Consider the following 27,342-nt stretch of genomic DNA (forward strand, 5'->3'; position numbering starts at 1 on the left):
TCGTGAATTTATCTTAACCATGTGTTAACTGTTGTCAATTTCTAGCCTTGCAAAAATGAATTCCATGAACCGTTTGAGATGGTATCTTATCACTGAGAGTCATACGCAAGCACCTTAAGATTTCCTGGGCACACACAGCAGAAGCACATGGACACCCCACTACCACCACCTCCTACAGCTTCTGCCCCATCCAGCTGGCACTTAGGGCCACTTTGGAGGATGGCAGACCTTGCCGCTATGCAGTCATTACAGACCACACCTTGTCTTCAGTTGCTGGCAGTGTCAAAAGAATTTATTTCAAATCTGCTTAAGACTGTGGTAAAACTCAGGTTTTCCAAAAGGCAATACACAAAATTCAACCAACCCCCAAAGACCAGAAAACACAGTGTTTGCAATTCAAAAAATACAAACGCTTGGGATACCGATACAAAAATTAGAAAAAAGTTGCATACCTTCCCACCCCCCACCCCCACTGCCCTCCTCCATGTTTCCAGTGGAGCTTGGACACCAATGGGACCGAGAGCTGCCACCAAACACCAACAACTAGTGACAGGAAGTGGGTGTGATGGGGGAGGGGTTGGAGGAAGGGAGAAAGCGGGGTAAAGAAAGACTGGAAAGTGGAGGTTCGCTCCACGGCCAAAACAAGAACACGAAGCTTTTTGTTATTTTTGAAATTCCCTTGCCAACGTGAAACACACATCTCTCATGCTTCATACAACAGTTTAGTGGGAAAGCAGCAATTCTACATCATGCATTTAACGTTTCTTGCTTTGCTCACTCTGCATTTCCTCTTGGTGCTGAGAAAGTCCGGGGCTTGGCACGTCCAGTCACCAGGCATGAGGGGTCCGAAAGGCTGTCCCCAGGCCAGAGCCTCACCCAGGCAGCACCTGCCAGGCTCCTATTTCCACAGCCGTGAGCAGGCACTTGTTCCAAACCCAAAGCCTGTCTGGGACTCTCCCTGGAGCCTTCTGAAGGGCTGGCCCAGGGAGCAGTACCCACCTCGATGGCCCAAGAGCCCCTGGGTCTCCCCAGGACGGAGCCAGGCAGTTGGCGCCCACAGCGAGCCGTGCCCTATGAGAGAAAGCAATGCCTCTGGGCCTAGAGACTTGCCTGCAGTCTCAGCTCCCAGCTCCTTCTCTGACCCAAGATGGCGTCATTCATCGCAAGAGCCAGGAGACTCCTCCCCAGATCATGCGAGTCAGTCCCAGTCTGCGATGGCCACCAGCCCTCTGCTGTTGAGGCCACTGGCCCTCCAGACTGCAGTTCAGTTGCAAGCCATCTTAGTCTTGTTTTATTTTGACCGTGTCCACGGCTTGTGGAAGTCCCGTGGCCAGGGATCAAGTCTGTGCCGCAGCTGTGACCTGAGCCACAGCAGCGACAAAACCAGATCCTTAACCCACTGAGCCACCAGGGAACTCCCTATCTTACTCTTAGACATTGATTTTCAAAGTTGTTCCCTTTGCCGAGCTCTTTGGAAACAAAGGAGACGCATCGTGGATTGGGGGCCCCTGTTAGATACTAGAACTGAGTTAACCAAGGAGGCAGAAGGCAGTCCCTCTTTTTCCATGTTTCAAGGGGGCTTCTGTGTGCATTGAGAATGCTGAGGCGCAGCCTGTTTAGAGCGCTTCATACAAAGTAGCATTGACGCAGGCTGCACATCCACCGAGTTGCTTCCTGCTTCATGAAGCCAGATTTCCCTGTCAACTTCTCCCCTCACAGCAGGCAGCTCCTGGTAAGGGGACTTGACTGGAAGACGCTGTGGTCAGTGACACTTGGGAAGGTCACCACACTCGTTCTGCCTGTTGAATGCAAACTATGAGCCTGGACTCCATGGATGAAAGGCTCTACTTTTTCCTTTAAGAAGCCTTGCACTTTAATCCCCACAATGCACCGGAGGAGGTAGGTTAGTGTGACTGGTCTCATTTTCAGGCAGGGGTGGGAGGGGTACTGAGGCACAGAAAGCCCCACCCGTATCTTGAACCAATATCCATGGAAGCCAGGTTGAAAGAGGGCGGTTTCTGAGGGCTGAACTTGGTGTCCCGCTCCAGACCTGCTGATCTACAACCCGTTTAAAGCGACAGCCGTGGCTCAAGGAATGGGATTGATGAAAACACCTCCCGGCTCACCGGCGAAAGAAAAGCCGGGACCTCCCAAGATCCTCATGGACCTTGAACGTCTTCTGATGACACCTGTTTAGATGTTTGTCCCATTGGAAGCCACATACCCACCAAGACGTTTCTGTTGCCTCTAGTCAAAAGCAGCCAGGGAAAACGCAGGTGACGATGTGTTTTCTAGGGATGGGGGTGGCGGTGGGGGCAACTTCGTGCAGACAACGGGAGACCTGACAGGCTGGCGGCTGTGAGCCTCCCTCCATTTTCCTGACACCACCCACCCACCCCATCCCCCGCCACCATCTGGCAGGACTCTGCAGACCCGGGAAGTCCGGGTCTTGGGGGTCAAGATGCAGGCCCGCAGCCTTGTGGCGCAGGCTCTCCCAGACTCCCCAGATGCATGTGGACACCCCACATCGACACGTGACAAACCATGATCACAGCATCCTTGGTTCTCAGCCATGGAATCCCCTCCCTGGGCCACTCCTGGCAGTGTCTGCAGACACCTTCGGTTGTCACAGCTAACCCGGGGGTGCCACTGGGGTCTCGCGGGTGGAGGCCAAGGACCTCTGCTAAACATCCTACAGCACACGCGGGACAGGCCCTCACAACAGAGAACTCCCCCTCCCCCTGCCCCACAAAGTGCTGAGGGCGGGACTCTGACATCCTCTGAGGGACAGTGTTTGTCGGCATTCACCTGTGAATCCCCAGGGGTGGTGTCCACCGTCACCAACTCACAGCCAGCAGGTGTCCCCAAGATCACCTGTCCTGAAACACGCCTTCTCAGGGGACCAAGCCTTTCACTCGCAATTGGATTGCAGGTTTAAGTACAAATATCTTTGCAGAAGTGCAGACAGATCTGCACCCTGGCCCCTTCCTGAGAGTGCCCTGGTGGGCAGAGAGGGGCGGGAGGAGCAGCAGGAGGGTGGGGCGGTCCCAGGCCCCAAGAGCAAGGAGGAGGAGGGGCCTGTTCCCGTTGTTCTCAGGGAGTTCCTGCTCGGCCCAGGCCCGCCCTCTAAGCATGATCTTCCCAAATCTTGGGGTGCCCGAGAACACTGTCCCAACTAAGACTATGCAGAGAGCTGAAAAGCCAGCCTGAAATACCCACAGTTTTATGGTTTTTAGGTCAGTTACCTGTGCATCAGGATTCCTGACGCCTACTTGACCTGGAATCACTGTTTTCCCGCACAGGACAAAGGGGGAAAGCAGGCCTGTGTGTAATGTCTTACCTTGGTCTGAATTCAGGGCTAGGATGCTGTGCAGTGAGATGCTATTGGATATTTTCTTTAAAGAGATTAATTCTAAAAGGAAAGGCGTACACTTGGACCAGACTTGCTCACGAGCAAAGAACAAACTGCAGAACTACATTATGGGGGGGCGGCATTATTTACAATGAAATGGAACCTGACATTTTAAATTACTTTGAATCCCTTTCTCACTGAAACTGCTTTGTCCACCATCACCAAGGTATCCTTCTGCCAGCCCAACCACAGCATCACCTTGATACAATGTTTATGCACAAAAGCATCAGTGCCTAGTGAAGGAATGGTGAACTCAGATGAGCAGCCTTGTGGTGCAGGCTCTCCCTGCAGATGAGCAGTGGCAGATGAGCAGCCTGTGACCTGTCACTTTGACCTCAAATCCCAGGCTTCCCAGGGGAGAGGTGTGATACAAGGCCACAGGTTGGTGATGAGTCCTTTGTTTGTCCTGCTGGTCCTTCGAGAACTCAGGTGTGCAGCACGGACCTGCCTTCTCCCTGAGGTCCGTTCTTGTTCCTGGATGGTGTTTTGTGCTGAGGGCAGGAGAGGTGGCTGGAGGACAGCATGACTCGGTCCCAACCCAGCGTATTGCTTCTGGGCCCCTGGAGGAGCCAGGAAAGTTAGATGCTTGCCAGCTCCTGGTATTCACAGTACCTCAAGGCTGCTGCAGGTGGGGAGGAGGTCCTGGTGGCTTCTCTCTGAGCTGCAGGTCATGTTCTTTCCAAAGAGGTGCCCTGAAGGGGTGAGAACCTGACTTCTCCCTTTCCCATATCCCTCTGAACCAGGTGCCAGCTTTCCCAAGAATGTCACCAGGTCCAGGCTGACCCCAAGCAGTTCCTTCTCAAAGATTCACAGCCAGGGCCACATGGTCACCCAGCTTTGACCTGCATCCAGACTCCACTGAAAAGGGTCACTTCCACCAGGAGGTCCTGCCTCACCACCCTCTCACTCTCTGTGTGCTGGCCTCCTCTTTCCCAAAGGACGTTTCCCAAAGCCGATGCATCAGGACCCGCCACCACGCCACGGCTTTCTTAGCCCCAGGATGGCTGTGGCTCCTCTGTGTCCTCCCATCTTCAGGAACCTTCCCCATCTTCCAAGCCGGGTCCACAGGGCTGTGGCCAAGGAGCAAGATCAAAGGGAAGTGGGAGTGGAGAAGAGATAGGCGTGTGCGGATGAGGGCTGTGCAGCCAGGGCCTTGGGCATCACCTGCAGGGCTCAGGCTGGAGCTTGGGTACCGAGCGCCCTGGGAACCACCCGCAGGATGAGAGTGAGGAGGCAAGACCTCGACTCTGCTGAGCAGATGGTTGCCAGAACCTGGGTGGCAGAGGCTTGGACACAGCACCGGCAGCTCCCGCAGATGCCGGGCGGCTGGCCTTGCTGGCCACACCTGGTCCGGGAGCTTGGGCTTGAGGTAGGATTGTCGGATCTGCTGAATAGAGGGCGGGAGCTGCACTGGCCGGGCTGACTCGGAGACCAAGTGCAGCATCTAAACAAGCAGGTAGAACTGAGTAAACACAGTTGATGCCGGTTGACGGGCTAAGTTTTATAAAAATCCGATCCAGCAAATAGACAGCTCCTCAACCTCAAAAATAAAATGCTTGATAAAATAGATTCTTTTAAAGAGGAGAGAGAAAGGCTGACTACCAGCTGGAGACAGAAGTGGCAGGTGACGAGGAAGAAGAGGAAAAAGAGATGGGACAGGTGCTCTGGGGATAGCGTGGTGGCAGGTTTCCGGCTCTTTCCAAGAGGCACCTCATGGGACGCAAAGGAGGTGAGGGTTCCCAGCAGGGAGGGGAGGGCTGGCCACGTGGACTCAGCACACCCGGGCTCCCTGGGAAGCAAGGAGACCAGGAACGCGACATTGTCATTTGTCTCCTGCAGAGCCGCCCCTGCCATCCCGTCCACTTCCTGTTTTCATGATGCTTTCAGGATGACAGTAGATGGTCTTCCCCAGGCTTCCCCAGGGTCTCACACCTCCTAGGCTCATGAGTTTGAGAGCCACACAGCTAGGAAGGGCAGCTCAGGCTTGCAGGTAGCCTTTGGGGAACCAGATCCCGAAAAAAAAACATCACCAGGTGGAGATTCGTCACAGTTATTCAGATTCCAGTATTTTCTTTTGTGTTTAAGAACTGAGTGAAAGGATTTTAGCAGACTGGTGTGTGTGTGTGTCTGTGTGTGTGTGTGTGTGTGTATGTGAGAGAGAGAGGAGAGAGATTGGATGATTAGTGAAGGACCTAAGGAAACCATTTTTAAATGGTTCAACAAGAGAGGCCAAGATCAAGGTTAAGGATTAATGTCCTCTATCCATCCTGGATTATGTCTGCACGTGGCCTGACATACTGAAGACTCCAGGATTGGAAACCTAAAGGATAACTCCCTGGCAGAGATGGGAGCCTGCACCCTTGGTTCGGCGGAAGGGGTGGCATCCAGCAAAGGCTTGACACTGAGGACACGGGACTCTGGAGTATCCCCCTGCCTCCTGCCCTTAGGAGGTCCATCTCCAAGTCTCTCTCCTCTCGCCCCCAAAAGACAAGCTTTGAAAACAGAAGGCAGGAAACAAAGGAAACCCCCAAATGCTTCCTTGCTCCCTTGAGAAAGGTCCTCCCTTGTATTTGGAATGAGGGGAAACACGCACCCACATTCACCACTGAGAATGGCCTCCACACGCACGGCCTGCAGGCCATTCCCCATCCCCCAAAGAAAACGGTTCATAGATACTCAGTGGCTGCTGGGTTGGAGACAAGGTCACGCTGCCCTCGGGGGCCGTGCGAGCGCAGTGAGGGATGGCTGTGCAGAGCAGGAGCTGGGAGGCTAGTTGCCCGACAGCTTTGGCCTCCCCAGGTTGCTTGGCACTTCTAATCCCGTGTGCAGGGTGACCTGGAAAAGAAGATGGGGTGAGTGAGGCCAGGGGCAGCCACCCATGAACCCTGAGCATGCAGACAGCTGGGCAGCCGTGTGCCACTCTCTGCTCCAGGGTCACCAGGAGCAGCAGCCTGCACCACTCTGCACTGTGGGGTCTGCTGTTTATCGTGCCACTCAGTATCACTTCAGGTCAGGGCCAGGGGTTTGCTGCAAGGAGCCTATCTTCACCTCTTTCCTCCCAGGGAGAACTGCACAGCTGCCTGGTTTCCAAGGGGCCCCAGCCACCAGGACCACCCGGCCAGGCTGACCTGCCCTCGCAGTAACGGGGCTCGCTTTTTCCCCCCTCTTTTTAGGGGCACACTTGCAGCTATGGAAGTTCCCAGGCGAAGGGCTGAATCAGAGCTGGAGCCACCAGCCTACACCACGGCAACACCAGATCTGAGCTGCATCTGGGACCTACACCACAGCTCATGGTAACATGGGATCCTTAACCCACTGAGCTAGGCCAGGAATTGAACCCACATCCTCATGGTTACTAGTCGGGGTTCTCTACCGATGAGTCATGTGGGAGCTCCCAGGGGCTCACGGTTTACATTCATTTCTGCTTTCCTTCCATGGCCCTCTTTCCGGTCCTATATCTGTCCTGTGACCCCCATGGAAGAAGAGCCCATATCTTATGCTGCCTCCAAGCCCTTTTGCAGATGAGCTGGGGTGCAAATCAATAAGTGATAATTCTCAGGGTCAGTGCATCCCGCAAAGCGGGTCTCTGCCCCTCCCCGTGCTTCCCAGGAGCAGCACCGTTCCAGAAACAAAGGTTGCTGTCTCTCTCCATCCCCCACACCATCACTGCACCCCTGGGCCATCTGAGCTCCCTGAGGACTGGGCCCGGCCCTGAGATGCTGCCGGCTTCATTCAGGAGCCCGAGAGGGGTCAAGAGAGTGAGAAGGAACCACTTCAGGGTAGTATCTCCCGAGCTCTCTTTCTCCTCTGGGGTGGGGTGTGGGGGGGTGAGGCCACATGGAGGCTCAGCATCCCACCCAAAGCCCAGCACACTCCTGGCCACTAGGGCCCAAGCTGGGCACTGCCTCTCCTGACTGCACAGCTTCTCTCAGTGGCAGCTCGCCCAGAAGGTGGCACGGCCACTTGCCTCCCTCCTCCACCCTCTCTGCCCCTCCCCCACTGCGACTCCCTTAGAGCCTCTGCTTATTTCAGGGGACAAGTAAGACTCCATCACTCCAGAGAGGCTGGCCTCCAGAGGACGCCCAGGGGGGCCCAGGGTAAGCTCTCTCCCTGGCTAGGAAGCATCGCTGTCACCTTCTTTATGGCCCTCTCTGCCCACATGCACTTTGGAGGCTCATGGGCAGCAGGGGGCACCAGACGGGCTCCCGTACCTGCACGTTGCGGTTGAGGCTGAGGGCTGGCATGAAGACCCCGTCCACGTGGCTGAAGGCCGTGGGGCCCTGCTGCTGCCCGTTGATGAAGAAAGTCAGCGTGTGCTTGTTCAGGTCCAGCAGCACGCCCACGGTGGCCCCCTTGCTCACACCACCTTCTGTCCTGGGAAGAGAAGCCCAGGGAAGCCCTGTCACCTCACCCAGCCCAGGCTAGTGGTGAGGACACCTAACGATGCTGGGAAGGCTTCCCCTCAAAACACAGAGCCCACCCCCAAGCCCCTGGCGGTGGAGGGAGCTGGTCCTCACAGTGACCTGCAGGGAAGCATGGGGACACGAGTGTGGTGCTCTTGGTAACTGTTATGATGCTACATTTCCTGGTGGTTGGGATTCACATCCACTGGGTGGGGGAATCTTTAGGTGGACAGCACCCTCCCCCGCCGTGGGTGCAGAGTCCATCAGACCCTCCCCTCCCTTAGCTGAGTTGAGGTCAGGCTTGACCAAGGCTGCTCCACTCTGATAAGAAAACCATTTTGGGGAATTCCCGTCATGGGTCAGCGGAAAGGAATCTGACAGCATCTATGAGGATGCAGGTTTGATCTCTGGCCTCACTCAGTTGGTTAAGAATCCCGAGTTGCTGTGGCTGCGGTGTAGGCCGGCAGCTGCAGCTCTGATTCGACCCCTAGCCTGGGAACCTCCATATGCTGTGGGTGCGGCCCTAAAAGGCAAACAAACAAACAAACAAACCATTTTTGGAGTTCCTGCTGGTGCACAATGGGACTGAAGGCATCTCAGGAACCCTGGGACACAGGTTTGATTCCCGGCCCAGGACAGTGTGTTAAGGGTCTGGTGTTGCTGCAGCTGTGGCTTAGGTCTCAGCTATGGCTTGGATCTGAGCCCTGGCCTGGAAACTCTATATGCCATGGGGCGGCCGAAAAGAAAAAAATAAAGAAGAGAACCATTTTTTCTTTTTTTTTTTTTTTTGGCTGCACCATTGGCATGCGGGAGTTCCTGAGCCAGGGATTGAACCCAAGCCACAGCAGTGACCTGAGCTACAGCAGTGAAAACACTGGATCCTTAACCTGCTGAGCCACTGGGGAACTCCTAGAAAACCATGTTTGTCCTTTTTTGATTGGGAGTCAGTTGGTCAGCTGGAGTGCATGGTGGGCTGAAAGCACAGGAAATTGATGAGAAGCACGGGGCAGGGGGTGTTTCCAAGTTGATCAGAAGGCAGGTTTCCCAGGGGCCGTGTTGGGGCCCAGGGTCCAAAACTGCGCCAGTCGGTGCTATTCAGACACTGACTACCGGGTGGCAGTAATGACCAGTCTGAGGCACAGGAATGATTCCCACCCAAAAGCAGTCCCCCTTCAGGTCTCCAGGCTACCTGATCCCCCTCCTCAAACTACCTGCCCTCTTCCCCTCCTCCTCCTCACCCCTCTTCCTGCCCCTGCCCCTGAACTGCAGCCAGGATCCTGGGTTAAACCCTGACGCCACCGTTAATTAGCCCTGTGACTTGGGCCACAGTTAACCCTTCTAAAGAAGCCCCAGTATTATATTGGCAAAATGTCGAAACGGCAGTACTTTTGTGAGTTTAAAGTGAAATCATGGGAGTTCCCATCATGGCTCAGTGGTTAACACATCCGACTAGGAACCATGAGGTTGTGGGTTCGATCCCTGGCCTCGCTCAGCGGGTTAAAGATCTGGCATTGCTGTGAGCTGTGTAGACCAGCTACAGCTCTGATTAGACCCCTAGCCTGGGAACCTCCATATGCCGCAGGTGTGGCCCTAGAAAAGACAAACAAACAAAAAACCAAACAAAACCAAAGTGAAATCATGCACACCAGTTGCTTCACAGCATAAGTGCAGTAAATGCTCCCTGGGGTTACTCCCCTGCTGTGTATCTGGGTGCCCATTTGCCCTAAGCAAGCATAGATGGAGCTGATGCCCTGGACTCAGCCCCCGTGTGGCCTGTGAGCTGGGGGCTGGGGCAGGCGCAGCACCCAGTCAGCCTGCAGCACCCAATCAGCCCTGGCAGAGGGATAGAGCTGCCTGCTTACCCAGGTCTCTGGAGAGAGGGGTCACTGCCAGTGAAAAGGCGGGTATGTGTGTGTGAGGAGGGGGCAGCCTGCCTCCAGCTCCCCCGGGGATCCTCAGGCAAGGCCTTGCTCCAGACCAGCCCTCTTAGGGCCACTTGTAGGAGCTGCAGGTGACCTTGCCCAGAGGTGGAGCCCAGTGAGGTTGGTCCTCAGGTCCCTCGTCTCTCCTGTCCCTGGGGAGACAGCCCTCAGCAGACCCAGGAGACTCCAGAGCAAGGAGGCGGTTCCGACGGCCATCCCCTCCATTTCCAGGCTCCTTGGCCAGGGCTGACCTTGAGGATTATCCATCCCCTTCCCCAGTGCGCGCACACATGCGCACGCGTGCGTACACACACACACACACACACACACACAGGCCAGGCGTGAGCACAGAATCCCTGGGGGAGAGGAAGGGGAGCATGGAGCTGGGTTGGGGGCGGGCCACTGATTCTGTGTCCCTGGAAAGGGTGCCGGGGCGCAGGGCGCGCACCTGTTGGTGTGAGAGTTGCAGTGCATGAACCAGCTGCGGTTGTTGTCCACATACATGGCCCAGGCCTTGTCATCCTTGCCCAGCATCATGTCCTTGACCACGCTGGCCCTGGCCACTCCGAACGCAGGGTCTGGGTGGTTGTCGTAGCGGTCCACATGCAGCTCCCAGTAGTGCGCACCCTTGGAGAAGGCCGCCGTGCCCAGCACCACCCGGTCGTCATAGCTGCTGCAGGTGGCCGTCTGGTTGTCATTGGACAAAATGATGTCCCGGTGCCCAGAGTTGGGGTCAAACGTGAACCAGGCGACTGGAAAGGAAGGGGGCAAGAGGCGTAGGGTCAGGAGACCTGGGCTCAGAGACACTCACTGGAATCTTGTGGGAAATGGGCACTAGGCATCACATGTTCTTCCTTGCATGATTCAAACACACACACACATACACACACACTCACTCACACACTCACGCTCCCTCCTCTACATTCATCCAAGCTCCCAATCTGTGAACCCAACTTTGCTGAGGAACACGGGGTGCAGGCCCCCCACCTAAATGCTTCACACGGAGTCTTGGTTTCTAAAGCCCATTTGCCCACAGGACAGTATACATGAGAGGGGAGTAGAGACCCCCACCCCACCCTATGACTGGGGGATTTGGGACACAGAGAGGGGCTTCCCAAAGTCTGGCTCATAGCCTGTTGGGTGGCCCTTAGTCTAAAGTCCTGACCACAAGGCCTAGGGCAAGAACTGCCAGCTGCAGCAAGGCCCTTGGGGCACCCAGCAGGTGAACCCTTCCCAGTTGACAACATCTCTGCTTCCGACCCCGGGAGACAATCCAGGCACAACACATTTTCCTAAGGCCATCAGAGGATGTATGGAGTAACGGAGGATGCTGAACACAGGGTTGGCACCAGCCTGGGCCCCTGCAGCCCGGGGGGCGCATGCCCGGCTTAGCAGGGCTGAACCTACCCCACGGGTCAGCACCAAGGACATCCCTCATGTCCATGTGCTCGTGGAGCCTGAAACCTGCAAGGATGCAAACCTTGGGTGTGCAAACCTCGGATCTGAGCTCTTGGTGGGCTGGAGGTTCAAGGGCTCTGTTCCCACCCTGAAGAAGGCATGTGCCTCCTGGCAGCCAGGTGCTGGCTCTTCTCTGGGGCCATGCCACTGCCTCAGCCCCTCAGAACTGGGAGTTTAGACTCCCTGAGCCTCTGAGTCCTAGTCTCCCTTCCCAGGCCCAACCTCTGGGGTGAAGGGATGGTTTTCCTTTGTGGCTGGTGGGGCAGGTGGTAAGGCAGGGAGTGAGGTGAGCAGAGGAGGGACAGAGCTGGAGGAGCCAGAAGATCATGCCTCACAGCTGCCTCATTCTTTGACTCCCTCAGGCCTCAGCTTCTGCCTGTCCATTCACGGGGCAAAATGTGGCTTGGGCCTGTGGAACTTTCCCAAAGTGCCAGATTCTGTCCCCCGAGACACCTCAGTGCTCACCATCAGACGTCTGCAGAACCACAGTCTTGCTGTAGGGTCCGACGCCCGAGGAGTTGAAAGCCTTGACCCTGGCGTTGTAGGTGCTGTTGAAATGGAGCCCATCGATGGTGCACAGGGTCTCCTTGCCGACGTACACCTCCTACAAGAGACCCAGATGCTCATCGAATGCCTCTGTTACATGGACAGTTTCTCTTAGCCACTGTTGACCTCAGAAGTGCTGCTGCTAAGTTTTGGTTGTGGCTCACCAGGTTATCCATGAGGATGCAGGTTTGATCCCTGGCCTTGATCAGTGGGTTAAGGACCCAACATTGCTGTGAGCTGGGGTGTAGGTCACAGATGTGGCTCAGATCTAGCTTTGGCTGTGACTGTGGCGTAGGCCAGCAGTTGCAGCTCTGATTCAGCCCCTAGCCTGGGAACATCCATAGGCCGTGAGTGCAGCCCAAAAAAGCAAAAAAAAAAAAAAAAAAGTGCAGCTGCTGCAACAGAGTTATCAGTAAGGAGATTTTGGATGAGTGGTGGCTGCCACACAGGCTACATCCAAGTTGGACATGAACCCTTCCAGGCTGATGGGCCACCTCTGCCCTTGAAGGTGGGAGGTGCTGCAGCTAAGAGGCTGTTCCAGACCGTCCTGTGTCTGCAAGGGGCAGGGCTCTGGAGCCCCCTCCCTGGGATGGGGTCCAGGAAATCTCACTTCCTTCTCAGCTGGAGCAAGAGGAGATTGTTGGTTTCCAATAGGTCACAGACATGGCTCGGATCCTGTGTTGCTGTGGCTGTGGTGTAGGCTGGCGGCTATAGCTCGGATTAGACCCCTAGTCTGGGAACTTCCATATGCCACCAGGAGCAGCCCTAGAAAAGACAAAAAAAAAAAAAAAAAAAAAAAAAAAAAAAGCAGCCAGGGTTCAAATCTGGGTTCTTCTGCATTCAGAGTCCACACTTTTCTCAACAGAACGCATGGCTCTGCACAGTTTCTAGTCCTAGGCTCTCGTTTTTGTCTTGTCTCAAAGGGGAGAAGGTATCTTCTCGGTGGCTGCTTATTTCAATGTCTCTAAACAGTCTTCTCTCCCTTCCCATTTCAAACCCACAAGTTCCCCTCCTGGTTTTTGGTTAGTCAAGGGGCTCTTTTAGTTCCTGGCTCATCTGTACAACCGCAATGACTGAGGTTCTAGATTTAGGGCATGACCCGCGATTCCTCAAAGCGACCTCAGTGTCTCACTTCCCTAAAGAGCCCCTATTCCCAGGGACTCAGTAATTCCCAAGAGAGGACTGCAGCTATTTCCCTGACCTTACATTCTTTACTATTTTATATATACAGGCTTTTTAGGGCCGTACCCGCGGCATATGGAGGTTCCCAGGCTAATCGGAGCTGTAGCTGCCAGCCTACGCCACAGCCACAGCAATGCGGGATCCAAGCCGTGTCTGCGACCTACACCACAGCTCACGGCAACACCAGATCCTTAACCCACTGAGGGAGGCCAGGAATCGAACCTGCGTCCTCATGGATGCTAGTCATATTCGTTAACTGTTGAGCCATGACAGGAACTCCCCTGCCCTTACATTCTTGTGGGTTATCTTTGAAACAAAAAAGGCAAAGACAGGGATAGCCCCTTTGAGGGAAACAAAAGGAATATTGACCTTTGGTGAGCCTTGTTGAATGGGTGCCACTTCCCAAGAGAAGAAATATGAGAATTGTTACTGTGTCGGTTTGTTAGAAAGAGGCTATTTTAGTCTTCTTGGGGGCAGGAAGGTGGCGCTGTCAGCAGGCCCAGAGTGAGTGCTCCCTGGTGTTCATGTCCACAAAACAACTGGACAGGACCCTGAATGTCCTGTGTGCGATCTCAAGGGAGAGTTCTGTTAGGGGGTCTGGGTTGGGTTGGGGAGCTGTCCAGGGTTGCTCCTACATGGCCAGCTAGAAGATGGATTTCTGGCTCGCCAAGAGCCTCTATTGTCCCCAGGTATTTCATCACTGGGGACATAAATGTAGAAAGTCATCCCAACCCAACAACCATGAGTATTAAGTGTCTTCCCAAGAGAAACACCTTGCCAGGTAAACTGCTGAATGGAGCAAGGCAAGGTGTGATAGAATATCAAGGGAGCATTAGAGGGAGGGGTGGGGTGTGGGAGTGATGACTAGTTAAGACTGAGTGGCTTGGGCCAGTGGGAAGTAGGTATGTGTTGGTGACACTTTTTGCGAGCTCCACCTCAGCCTCTGACCTGTGGCAGTCTTCACAGAAAAGCCATCCTGAACTTTCTATGGCTGCCTGCCTGTCCAGACCCAGCCCTCAGTAGAGAAGCCCCATGTCCCCAACACCCAGCCCACCAGCCCTCTGTCGTGGGGACTGATGCCCTCTGTGATGACATCAGACCTAAGGGCAGGAGCTCGGGCTGGTCCAGAGGCCAGGGCGGTGCGAGCCCCTCCAGCCTCCGAGTTAGGATCCCCTCCCCAAACAAGCAGTGGGGCCTCACCCGGAACTGCCCCCCATCGCCGTCGTCAAGCTCCAGGATGTAGCCGTCCACGGGGCTGTGGGTGAAGGGCGGCGTCCTCCAGGCCAGCGTGACACTGTTGTTACGTGTGCAGCACTTTTCCAGCTGCAGCAGGGGGACAGGCGGCACTGTGACAGGGACAGGCGGGCTTTAGTGCACAAACCCCCGCAGGGCAGAGGGACACAAGGGGACTCCAGCCCCAACCCAGAAGGAAAGGTGGCCCCCTGTGGTCACTCCCAGCTGCTCATGTGCACAGTTCAGCCCCGAAGCCTCCATCTCCAGGCATGCTGGGGTGACTGTGCTTCTCAACCCTAGAGGGGGTCCTGGAACCTGGGGATGGGCAGGAGGAGAGGAGAGGCAGGTGCCATCACCTCTCTGATCTGCAGCCCTAAGGAAGAGGGGTCCGTACCTCACCCACTCAGTGAGAAACACGGGTTTTGACTCTTAGCCCCACAAGGAGCTCAGGAGGTCTTTTGGCAGAGCTGGATCCCAGGTGCCTCCCAGCATAGCAGGGTGTCCACACACCCTCCCCAAGGGCCAGCCTGCAGCTTTCCTGGGGCTGGGAAGGTACTGCTGGGGGGTGGTGGCAAAATGCAAAGACAGCTTTAAACCTTTGGCTGGGAGCACGTTAAAGCCCAGGGAACTGGATCCCTGAAGGAGAGGCAATAGAGTATCAGAGTGTCAACCCACGGAATTGGGGCTTTGAATCAAATGTATCAGAATCATAAGTTCTATTGAGGGGAGATTGGAGAATGTTTTTATTCTCCAGCTATATTCAGGCTCAAGAGATTTTAGAAATACAAATAGCCCACTCTGACATTTTTCAAAGGGAAAATTGCAACATTAGTTTTGTAAAGACTACAAATTTTGATTTGCGTCCCAATATTAGGGCAAATATTCCACATTTCAGTTGAAGTTTGGTTGGGTATAAACCCGTGCTGTTGCAGACGTGGTCTCGGGGCTGGCTCGGCGCAGCCTGCTCCTCCCGGACCTCGGGTTACTGGTGAGGAAGGCTCCTCTCTCCATCCCTGGGCTCTGCTGCTTGCTCCCCTACACCCCCTGTGGATCCCACTACCCCATCCCGTCTGGAGCGGCACCTGGACTAGCTCCAAGTTGCCTCCTTTCCCGAGTGCCCCACCTCTGCCAGGCTCCTCCGGCTTCCAGCGCCACGTCTCATTGACACCTGGGGTAGATGGCATTTCCAAACCTCACCCAAGGTGCAGAGTGTGGGAGTGAGCACAAAGGCACACAAAAAGAGACTTGCTGTTTGGGATTTTAAAACGGTCACATATTTTGCGAGTAAGATTTTTCCTGAATTCACAGATTCTGTAGATGCGATACTCTGCCCTTTGATATTCTAATTTTAAAAAATCAAAAAGGAGTTCCTTGGTGGTCTAGTGGATCTGGCATTGTCACTGCTGTGTTTGTTAGAGCTGTGGCCTGGTTTCGATCCTTGGTCTGGGAACTTCTGCATGGCATGAGCATGGCCAAGATAAAAATAAAAAAAATAAATACAACAAAAACCCAAAGAGCTGGAGTTCCTTGTGGCTCAGCGGTAATGAACCCAGCTAGGATCCATGAGGACTTGGGTTTGATCCTTGGCCTTGTTCAGTGGGTTAAGGATCCGGCATTGCCATCAGCTGTGATGCACGTCACAGACGCGGCTCAGATCCGGCATTGCTGTGGCGTAGGCAGAATGACCTTGCTTGCTCATTTTGTAACCCAGAGTTACGCAAACTTTACTTAACTGAGTCTCCCATGGCTCTCTGAACTCAACTCTACTGGCTGCTCCTGCTTTTTTTTTTTTTTTTGTCTTTTCTACGGCCACACCCGCGGCATATGGAGGTTCCCAGGCTAGGGGTCTAATCAGAGCTGTAGCCACCAGCCTACGCCATAGCCACAGCAATGCCAGATCCTTAACCCACTGAGCAGGGACAGAGATCTAACCTGCAACCTCATGGTTCCTAGTTGGAGTCATTTCCGCTGTGCCACAACGGGAACTCCTGCTCCTGCTTTCATTGTGTTCTCCCCTCTGACTTTATTGCACTTTGAGGAATGAAGAAAACTTATTCCTGCCTTAGGGCCTTTGCTCTTGCCATCCCCCTGCCTCCTGGGATGTTCTTCCCTTGCTTTGCATAGCTCTCCTCCTCACCACAAAATACCACCTCCCGTGTGTCTACCCAAGTCCCTCTCAAAAAGCACCTTGTTTGTCAAACTTGCCGCCATCAGGTCACCATATGCCATCAGTTGCATGGTATATAGATGTGTTTGCATGCTGCCTATTCCCTCCCTTTTTCTTTGTCTTTTTAGGGCCATACCTGCAGCATATGGAGGTTCCCAGTTTAGGGATCCAATCAGTGCTGCAGCTGCCAGTCTACACCACAGCTCACAGTAACTCCAGATCCTTAACCCACAGAGCAAAGTCAGGGATCGAACCTGTGTCCTCATAGATACGGGTTTGTTAACCACTTAGCCACAATGGGAACTCCTGTCTATTCCTTCTCTAGTACCTCAGCTCAGGCTTGGAAGGGAGGCTGCAGAGTTGTTCAGGGCTGTGTCCTGAGCACCTAGGACGGTGCCGAGCACACAGTAGACAACTCGACAGGTATCTCTGAAAGCACAAACTGTCCTCTGTCACAAAGAGGAACAGTCTGGCTCAGGCAGGGTGCCACCCGTCCCAGGTCACCTGACTGGAGGGCAGCCCAGCTGGGACCCAACCCCAGGTTTGTGACACAGGTCCCTCCCTCTCCCTCAGCCTCACACCAGGGTTACAAGTCTTGCGATGGCACTAAGCTGCCCCGCAGAGTCGATGCCTCTTCCGGAAGAGGCACCGACTGAACTGGGCCAACCACGGCTCACCCCTACATTTCATCTGGATGAAGTCCAGCTGGTGGATGGCCTGCAGCAGTGGCTCGCTGTCCAAGGTCAGCTCAAACTCCGCAGACACTTTGGGCTCCAGGGCGCCTTTGACCCACTGTTCCTGGGATACCTGGACACGCTTGATCAGGGCGTCTGAGATCTTCAAGGAAGCATAGGGTTGAGGGGTTTTCGATGTGCAAAGAAAAAAACCACGCAGCAGGTGGGGAGGAAGGGAAGAGGCTTCATCTCTGTGGGCTCAGAGGCCGGAGAGCAGGGCTAGGCTCAGGCTCTGAAGGTCTGAACGGTCAGGACTTTCTGGCAGAGAAAAGCAGAGCTGTCTACATGAGCCCTGCTAGTGGGACTCAGGGCATATAAAAGGCACTGTGTTATTTATTTATTTCTAATTTTTTTTCCGTTTTTTAGGGCTGCACCCTGGGTATATGGAAGTTCCCAGGCTAGGGGTCACATGGGAGCTGTAGCTGCCGGCCTGTATCACAGCCACAGCAACCCCAGATCTAAGCCAAGTCTACGATGTACACCACAGCTCACAGCAATGCTGGATCCTTAACCCAGTGAGCAAGGCCAGGGATCGAACCCACATCCTCATGCTAGGAGAACTCCATGGCACTGTATTGTTTAAATCATCTTTTAGGTGTTCCTCTGGTGGGTCAGCGGGTTACCAACCCAACAGGCATCCAAGAGGACGAGGGTTCGATCCCTGGCCTCGCTCAGAGGGTTAAGGATCCAGTGTTGCCATGAGCTGTGGTGAAGCTTGCAGACCTGGTTCGGATCTGGCATTGCTGTGACTGTGGTGTATGCCGGCAGCTGCAGCTCCGATTCTACCCCTAGCCTGGGAACCTCCATATGCCACAGGTGTGGCCCTAAAAAGAAAAAAAAAAACCATCTTTTAACAGCTCAGTCGTGTTAAATGTAAAAAAGCACTCGCTCTTTTAGGTCAAACCCTTTTGTGAAGTAAATGGTACTTTTTAAAAACATACAAGCATTCCTCACTATACCTCTTTTACCAGGTCTAGCGTCTTGCAACATCAAACAAACCAGTGGTCTTTCCCAGATCGGAAAGCCCCGCTTCATCCCCAGACTTGCAAAGCTCCCACCCTCCCCATGTGTCTTCTCCACCTTGTTCTGCAGCTTCTGCTCCAAACTCTCACAACATTGAACCCACAGCTCTACCCTGCTCTGCAGGAGAGTCCTGCTCATTCAAACATTTACCTGTGTCCCTGTGGAGCCATGATCCTGGGTACCCCTCCTGGGGACCAATCAAGGGGAGTCCTCGTCTTTCCCACAGATGGAAGACTGAGCTCCTGAATCGCAGCACGTGAAAGCCTGGCATTTCAGCCAGAGAGATCATGCCCCTCAACCGATGATGCAAAGCCACGGTCACAGCTAGTGACCAGCAGGGCCAAGAAGAGAAGCTATATCTTCTGGAATCTCTGAGCAGAGGTTCTGCTCAATGTCAAACCACTGGGAAGGAGCTTCCTAGGCCCTGGGCTGGTCTGGGGAGTGGGGGTGGAGTTGGAGGAAAGATGCCCAGCCCGCCCAACATCCCCCAGAGCTGGCTCACCTGCAGGAACCCGGAGGGGTCGTTCTCCTTGATCACCTCCAGGCAGTACTCCATCAGCCCCGTGGACTGACGCAGCTTCAATGTGCAGTGATTGATCTGGTCCCAAACCATCTGCCATGAAAGGAATCCCCAGTAACCATCTCAGCAGAGGAGGAGCAGCAGGGCTGCAGTGGGAGGCGGCCTTGGTCAGGACTGCCTTGCACCCCCTCTTCCCACTCTGTTCCTGAGCTCTGTGCTCCAGAGTTACTGGGGACCCACATCCCAACAAGCAGGGCCACCACACTCAACCAGACAAAGGCCCTGAACCCTGGATGGAAAAGCAGAGAAAAGGAGTTCCCATTGTGGTTCAGTGAGTTAAGAACCCCACATAGTGTCCGTGAGGATGCGGGTTCGATCCTTGGCCTCGATCAGATGGTTAAGGATCTGGCATGGTTGTTGTGGTGGTGTAGGCCGGCAGCTGCAGCTCTATTTCAACCCCTAGCCTGGGAATTTCCATATGCTGCAGGTGCGGCCCTAAAAAGAAAAAAAAAAAAAAAAGAAAGAAAGAAAAGAAAAGAAAGGAAGAAAAGCAGAGAAAGCTCAAAATCTGGACTCTCCATGGGACCAGTGTGTGCCCGCTCCTCATGTGTGGGTGGAAACTCAGCTTGGCTGCTTTGCGTGTAAACCAAGAACCAGCCCCATACATCCCTTCTTTCCTTGAAAGGAATATTCTCTGATCCCGTTGGGAAGTGTCTGTAAAAGAGACTGCGCCCTGGACAAGGAAAGAAGTGGTTTTCATCCAGGCAGCATGTTCACAGGGCACCTGCCTGGACCAGGAGCCCAGAAAGCCTGAGGAAGGGGCAGAGCCTGAGCCCTGAGCAGCACAAGGCCTGTTCACCTGCTGCAGGCCCCTCTGCTCTGCAAAAGGAGAACAGGGAACGGGGACCTAGAGAAGACGGGAGGCAACAGGTGCTGATGGGTCCACGGAAAGTGATACGAGTGTAAGCAGGCCCCAGGCAGCTTGCTCAGTCCTTCCTTACCTCATTCGTTCATTCATTTCATTCATTCACTGGGTCAACTAACGCTGTCCCTGTGTCTACACCGAATGCTCCTCCCCCAGGGCAGAGGCTGTGATGGGACTGAGGGTCACCAGGGGCACCTACCTTGACCTTGTGCTCCCTCTCTTTGGTCACCTTGGTGAGCAGCTTGGCTTTCTGTCGCGTGAGAGCGTCAACCAGAGCATCACACTGAGCCACCAGGCAGGCCTCGTAGTCCAGGCCGTTCTCCTGGGGAAGCAGAGAGCTTTAGGAAGGAGACAGGCTGAAACATGGCGAAGGCTGGAGACACAGGGGTGCTTCAGCCAGCTCATCCCAGCATGCGACTGGGGACGTGCAGATATGCATCTCAGCACATCTGTGGGGGAATGAACAACCGAAGTCATCCCAACCTGCCAGTGAAGGTCAATGGCGTGGGAAAAGCTCATGAGAGACTTAAGGAAAAAAGCTGCTACATGTGTGTGCAGCATAATCGCATACAGGCTGTGTGTGTGTGTGTGTGTGTGTGTGTGTGTGTGTGTGTGTCCCCAAAGTAATGGAACAACATGTCAAAATGGTGAGGTGATCACCTCAGGGGGGTGAAATCTTGGGGAACTTTTTCTTCTGTTACTACCTACTTTTCAAAATTTCTCTAGCACATACTTCTGCTTTTTATAATCAAAAAAAAGTAAAACAAGAAAAGAACAAACAAACAAAAAACACTCCCCAAAACCTAGTGTTCTTGCAGTAGGATCTCTCTCAATTGTAAAAGAATCCTTCTAGATCTCAGATCGGCCTGGATTCAGACATTGGGTCATGAGCCAAGTGGGTTCTTCCCCTCCTCTCGCCTCACCCCAAATTCCCATGTTGAAGCCCTCACCCCCGCCATCTCAGAATGGGCTGTGTTTGGAGACAGGGCCTTGAAAGAGCTGAGAAAGTTAAAGGTGGGCCCTCATCCAATCTGACTGTGTCCTTAGAAGAGGAGACCAGGCAGACCAGACACAGACATGCATGCTGGGAGGAGGGTGTGAGGACTCAGGGGGAAAACGGCCGTCAAAAAACCCAGGAGGAGGGACTTCCCATCATGGCGCAGCAGAAACAAACCTGCCTAGAAATCATGAGGTTGCGGGTTCGATCCCCAGCCTCGCTCAGTGGGTTAAGGATCTGGCGTTGCCGTGAGCTGTGGTGTAGATAGCAGATGCAGCTTGGATCTGGAGTTGCTGTGGCTGTGGTGTAGACTGGCAGCTAGAGCTCCGATTAGACCCCTAACCTGGGAACCTCCACATGCCACGGGTGTGGCCCTAAAAAGACAAAAAGGGAGTTCCCGTCGTGGCGCAGTGGTTAACGAATCCGACTAGGAACCATGAGGTTGCGGGTTCGGTCCCTGCCCTTGCTCAGTGGGTTAACGATCCGGCATTGCCGTGAGCTGTGGTGTAGGTTGCAGATGCGGCTCAGATCCCTCGTTGCTGTGGCTCTGGTGTAGGCCAGTGGCTACAGCTCCAATTCGACCCCTAGCCTGGGAACCTCCATGTGCTGCGGGAGCGGCCCAAAGAAATGGCAAAAAGACAAAAAAAATAAAAATTAAAAAATATAAAGACAAAAAGACCAGAGAAAAAAAATCCAAACAAACCAGGAGGAGTACCCATCATTTCTCAGTGGGAACCTAAAAAGACAAAAAAAAGGAAGGAAGGAAGGAAGGAAGGAAGGAAGGAAAGAAAGAAAGAAAGAAAGAAGGAAAGAAAGATCGAGCCCAGGAGAGAGGCCTCAGAAGGAACTATCCCTTCTTTCTTTCTTTCCTTCTTTCCTTCCTTCCTTCCTCATGGATACTAGTTGGGTTTGTTTCCACTGAGCCACAAGGGGAACTCCAAGAAGGACAGTTTTCATTGGCCGGTTAGGGATTCAGCGCTCTTACTCCCTCTTCTCCATCCAGACACTGGGATGTTTGATGGGTTCACCGTCTCCAGGTGTGCATTTCTACAGAACACAGGCGTGTCTGCTCTCTCCCCTCAGGCAGAGCTCCTGGGCCAGAGACTGCACTGTGCTGATCTGCATTGGGCTCAGTATGTGACCCAACATGGGTGCTCAGTAAATACATATATTTCATCGTTGCTGCTTTTGTATTCCGATGCATCGGTATAGAGGCACTGTGAACAGGTACCGCGTGGGGTTTGGTGGCCATGCAGAGGCCTGCATTACTTGTGTCCAGTTCTCTTTTTACGATTCTCTCTTCATTCACGTAAAATCCCTCTCCTAGCAGATATTGCATGGGTGTCAGTGCATACAGTGTGCAGTAAATGCAACATCTGAGGCTGGACAGTGGGACAGTTAGGCCTTCTCATATTCAAGACCGAAAAATGTCTGCTTGGGGATCTCTCCCTTCCTCTCCATGTCTCTTGTGTTTCCTGCATAGACTCCCCTCCCACCCGAGCTATGCTCACCTGGATCTGCTGCAGAATATTCTTTAGCTGAACCAGGAACTCCTTTGCTTCCTTTGCCTTATCGGACACACCATTTAAGGCTTGAGACAGTTGGGCCTGAAAGACATCACAGGTTGACAAGGAAAATTAGACGTCTAAGGCACACAGTCTGCACTTCATCACAGAGGCTTGTCTTTATAAACAGAGGGGGCAGAACTGCCCTCGGGCCTGAGCCATCCTTGTCTAAGGGACCCGTCTTGACTCATGGTCTTCCCAGCATGTGCTTATTTTTCCAGCTGTAGTGGATATGGTGTTGGGTGACCCACACCCTTCTGTCTGGACCCCAAAGCTGGATAGAAGGAAGGAGCACTGGCTCATTAGTTCAGGCTGACAGGTCCGCCCATGCTTTTGTTTGTTTGTTTGTTTGTTTTTGTCTTTTTGTCTCTTTAGGGCCACACCCAAGGCATGTGGAGGTTCCCAGGCTAGGGTCTATGGGAGCTGAGGTCGCCGGCCTACACCACAGCCACAGCCACAACAATGCCAGATCTGAGCCGCATCTGCAACCTACACCACAGCTCATGGCAACGCTAGATTCTTAACCCACCGATCAAGGCCAGGGATCGAGGCCAGGGATCGAACCCACAACCTCATTGCTCCTAGTCAGATTCATTTCTGATGCGCCATGACAGGAACTCCAGGTCTGCCCACCCTTGATCTTTGCAGGACCCAGGGCAAGAAGGCAAGTAGTAGAGCCTTGGCCAGGCCTGGCTCCCTCCCTTCCCAAGGCTGCTCTACCGCCCCCCATAGGACACTTGGATATCTATGCATGATTTCCCAGGTCCCTGGCCACATGCTGTCCACCATACACAGTCACCTTCTGGCTTGAGGAGGGGTGGGCAGGAAAGAGACCTGGAAATGGGCTGGAGCCAGATGGACTCAGGGGTCCCAAGGCATCATTTGGAAGGGGATTCAGGCTGCTGGTAGCCTCTCCCTTTGTCCTGGAGACTCCTTACACAGCTCATTGCCAGAACCCAAAGGTGAAGCTGCAGACTATAAAAGCTATAGTCTTTACCTTAGGCTTCTTTTGATTTGTCTTTTTTTTTTTTTGGCTGCACCAGGCACAAGCCCCCCAAGCCAGGGATCGAACCCATACCACAGCAAGGTTCCAAGTCACAGTAGTGACAATGCAGGGTCTTTAACTCACTGAGCCACCAGGGAACTCCATCAGGCTTCTTTTTAATGAAACACATGTAACCGAATTTGTCTTCAAAACCTTGCGGTTGGAGTTCCTGTTGTGGCACATTGTAAACAAATCTGATTAGGAACCATGAGGTTGTGGGTTCGATCCCTGGCCTCACTCAGTGGGTTAAGGATCTGGTGTTGCCGTGAGCTGTGGTGTAGGTCGCAGACGCAGCTCAGATCTGGCGTTGCAGTGGCTGAGGTGTAGGCTGGCAGCTATAGCTCCGATTAGACCCTTAGCCTGGGAACCTCCATGTGTCACAGGTGTGGCCCTAAAAGGACAAAAGACAAAAATAAAATAAAATAAAATAAAATAAAAACCCTTGCGATTGAGTAAACTGATGCCCTCATTTTTAATATGACCTCATTTTTCAGATTAAAAAGCCAAGGATGAACAACAATGGGTCCAGAAAGGCCAGGATTACACCTGCCCTCCACTTTTTAAGGTCTCTGTTCAAATATCACCCATCAGTGAGGCCTCTCCTCGCTTTATTTTTCTTCATAACGTTCATCACCGTCTGATACAGGTATGTTTATACAGTCTGTCTCCCCTCCGAGACACCCTGCCTGGGTGTTCACATCCAGGAAGCCCCTGGCATGTTAAACAAATATTTGTTGAATGAATGAATCAATGCATATGATTTATTTGAACTATATCAATGGTTTTCAAAGTGTGGTCCCTGGACCAGCACCCTCAGCCTCATCTAGGAATTTGTTAGACGTGCAAATTCTCTGGCCTCACCCCAGTCTTACTGATCAGAAATTGGGGGCGAAGCCCAGGAGTCGGTCCTTTAGCAAACCCTCCAGGGGTTGAGATCCACCGGATGGTACAAACACGGCTCAGGTGAAGATGGCGAATGAAGCCATGGTCTGGATGAGAAGATACAGGAGACGCATGCAAAGAGAAGGCCAGGGCCTCAGGCTGGGGACACCGACATGCAAGGTGAGGTCAAGATGATGTCTGGGCTCTGTCCTGCTGGGGGAGGGCTGGGTGCCTTGGGCATGACTCAGCTGAGAGGCAGCTCCCGAGGAAGCCCTTCCTTCATTGGCTTCCCTGCCCTTCCCCCTCTGGGTCGGCCCCTCCCCTCCACACTCACCCAGCGCAGACCACACCCTGTTGCAATTATCTGTACCTGAAGAATATTGCTAGAACTTATGGGAGGAGCAGAGTGTTCTGTGTCTGCCCGGTCCACCTTAGCTGCCACCAGCATGGGTGGCTCTGAGCACTTAAAAGGTAGCTCAGGAGCTGGATTTAAATTTTATTTAGTTTATGGCCATCATTGATACATCTACAAATAACAATGTAGGGGAGGGTGTGGAGAAAAGGGGACCCTTCTTACACAGCTGGTGGGAATATAAATTGGTACAAGCACTATGGAAAACAGTATGGAGGTACCTCAGAAAACTAAATACAGAACTACCATATGACCGAGCAATCCCACTTTGGGCATATATCCAGACAAAACTTTCCTTAAAAAAGACACATGCACCCATATGTTCATTTCAGCACTATTCACAATAGCCAAGACATGGAAACAACATAAATGTCCATCTACAGATGAATGGATTAAGAAAATGTGGTATATGTACACAATGGAATACTACTCAGCCATAAAAAGAATACAATAATGTCATTTGCAGTAACATGGATGCAACTAGAGAGTCTCATACTAAGTGAAGTAAGTCAGAAAGAGAAAGACAAATATCATATGATATCACTCATAGGTGGAATCTAAAATATGGCACAAATGAACCTATCTGCAAAAGAGAAACACACTCACAGACATAGAAAACAGACGTGGTTGCTGGGGGCGGGGGGAGTGGTATGGACTGGGAGTTTGGGGTTAGTAGTTGCCAGCTATTGCATTTAGAATGGATAGACAATGAGGTCCTACTGTACAGCACAGGAAACTACATCCAGTCTCTTGGAATAGAACATGATGGAAGAAAATATAAGAAAAGGAATATATATATATATATATATATGTATGTGGGTCACTTTGCTGTACAGCAGAAATTGGCACAACATTGTAAATCAACTATAATTTTAAAAAATGGAAGAAATTTTTATGTAGTTTACATTTTCAGCTGTCATATGTGGCTTGTGATTGCTGTTCTGGGCAAACCAAACCTTTGGGCCCATCCTTAGAGGAGGGCAGGTCCTGGGGCAACTCAGCCCATCCCTGCTAACTGCACTCAGGAGGAGATGGAGGGGTCAGCATCATTCAACCCCCCGAGGGGCATCTTCAATGACACAGATTTTCAAATTGAAGTTTAGACAAGTCCAGAAAGGAGTAGCAGGGAGTTCCCGCTGTGGTGCAGCGGAAACGAATCCCACTAGTATCCACGAGGCTGCAGGTTCAATCCCTTGCTTCGTTCAGCATTGCTGTGAGCTGTGATGTAGCTCGCAGACACAACTCGGATCTGGCGTTACTATGGCTGTGGTGTAGACTGGCAGCTACAGCTCCAATTCAACCCTTAGCCTGGGAACTCCCGTATGCCACCAGTGTGGCCCTAAAAAGCAAAAAAAAAAAAAAAAAAAAAAAAAAAAGAGAGAGAGAGAGAGAAAGAAAAAACACAAAAGAGTAGCACCTCTCTCCCTACCATTCTCACCAGAGCATGGAGCCCACCTGCTCCCTCCCTAGGAACCTATCCAGTCCTATGGTGGGTCCTTGTATTTTGTCTTTGCCTTTCTAGCCAAGCCCTGGCACAAGGCAGCGTCTCCACAACTGCCCACTGGCTGAACAAAAAACAAAGGGACCGTTCCAGCAGAAGCGGATGCTGAGCACATAGGCCCCAGAAGATCCTTTGCCTTTGCTGAGTTAGTAAGGGTCCTCCCCTTCACTCTGGCACTGCAGATAGTGTAGCTCTGTCCCCACCAGCACCAGTCCCCAGCGGCCCAGCCCACCCCACTGCCAGCTGACCTGCTTCCTGCTTGGCAAGCAGACAGAGGAGCTTGGCCAGGAGCCCAGAAGAGAGTGATCCTGAAGGCCTCCGGCGACCTTGAGCGAACACCCAGCTGAAAGGGGAATGATCTCACAGCCCAGCCCCCAGACTCACCTGATCTCTCCCTCTGTGTCCCCTCTATGCACCCCAACCAACCCCGTCCCCACATGTGTTTATCCCCACACAGGCCCCTGCCCTGGTCTCCTGGTCCCCCGGGAGAGCCTGGGTGCTGTGTGAGGGCCGGTCGCCACTAGGGGATATCCCAGCACCCACTGTACCATTCTCGACCCTTGTGTCACCTCTCCTTGCCTAGGGGACAGAACTGTGGGAACTGAGCCTGGTTATTCTGGTGGAAAAGCAGCCAGGACTTGGGGCGGGGGGCAAGGTGGGAACCATTTCTCAGGGTACAAATGGCTCACGTATTGGCAATGTGACACCGTGACAGGGATTGACAGCACACTGTATTTGGCTTTAGTTTTTTGGTTTGTTTTTTTTGTTTTTTGGCCACCATGTGGCATGTGGAGTTCTCCAGTGAGTGATCGGATCCAAACCGCACCTGCAACAACACCGGATCCTGAACCCATTGTGCTAGGCCAGGGATTGAACCTATGTCCTTCTGCTGTTGAGATGCTTCCAATACCATTGCACCACAGCAGGAACTCCTGACTTCAGTTTGAGACATCGTCCTCTTTTCCATAAAGACTATCCAGAGGGCTTGCCGGGGACACTGAAAATCGTGTCTTTCTGGTCTGAGAGAAGAGCCTGCAGCCTGAGAAATGAGAATGGACTGTTCCATCACTGTGGATGTTGATTACACCATAGTCTTGGAAAGAAGGAAATATCCAGACAGAAGATGAATTAAATGAAAGAATGGATTTTTTCTTGCTTTTTCTCAGAGCTGCACCTGCAGCATATGGAAGTTCCCAAGCTAGGAGTCGAATCAGAGCTGCAGCTGCCGGCCTATGCCACAGCCACAGCTGGGATCCTTAACCAACTTGGTGAGGCCAGAGATCGAACCCTCATCCTCATGGATACTATGTCGGGTTCGTAACCCACTGGGTTCGTAACCCACTGAGCCACAATGGGAACTCCCTAATATGGGTTTTTCCTAGACGGATAGTTATGGTCTCTATGTGTCTCCCCAA

At 53.0% G+C, this 27,342-nt stretch overlaps 1 protein-coding gene across 7 annotated transcripts in view; it reads right to left on the bottom strand.

The window, feature by feature from the left end:
- Positions 1-274: 274 nt before the first annotated feature.
- The window catches only part of TRIM67 (tripartite motif containing 67), a 43,311-nt gene continuing 16,243 nt past the window's right edge, over positions 275-27,342 (bottom strand). For 4 of the 7 annotated variants that reach the window (XM_084996874.1, XM_021072335.2, XM_084996876.1 and 1 more), the window contains 9 exons: positions 22,034-22,129; positions 19,725-19,847; positions 18,583-18,693; positions 17,007-17,160; positions 14,124-14,269; positions 11,661-11,799; positions 10,186-10,489; positions 7,624-7,786; positions 275-6,247 (listed from right to left, as the gene is read on the bottom strand). In XM_084996874.1, the coding sequence (XP_084853000.1) occupies positions 6,182-6,247; positions 7,624-7,786; positions 10,186-10,489; positions 11,661-11,799; positions 14,124-14,269; positions 17,007-17,160; positions 18,583-18,693; positions 19,725-19,847; positions 22,034-22,129 (1,302 nt within the window). In that variant the 3' untranslated portion in view covers positions 275-6,181. Of the gene's footprint in view, positions 6,248-7,623; positions 7,787-10,185; positions 10,490-11,660; positions 11,800-14,123; positions 14,270-17,000; positions 17,161-18,582; positions 18,694-19,724; positions 19,848-22,033; positions 22,130-27,342 lie in introns of all 7 variants that reach the window. The other 3 variants (XM_084996871.1, XM_084996873.1, XM_084996872.1) reach the window with 3 other exon arrangements.

The sequence above is a fragment of the Sus scrofa genome, chromosome 14 (assembly GCF_054392235.1).
Source record: "Sus scrofa isolate SSC_HxYL_T2T_F1_AM1 chromosome 14, Sscrofa_HxYL_maternal_Yorkshire_Landrace_v2.0, whole genome shotgun sequence".
Lineage (NCBI taxonomy): Eukaryota > Metazoa > Chordata > Mammalia > Artiodactyla > Suidae > Sus > Sus scrofa.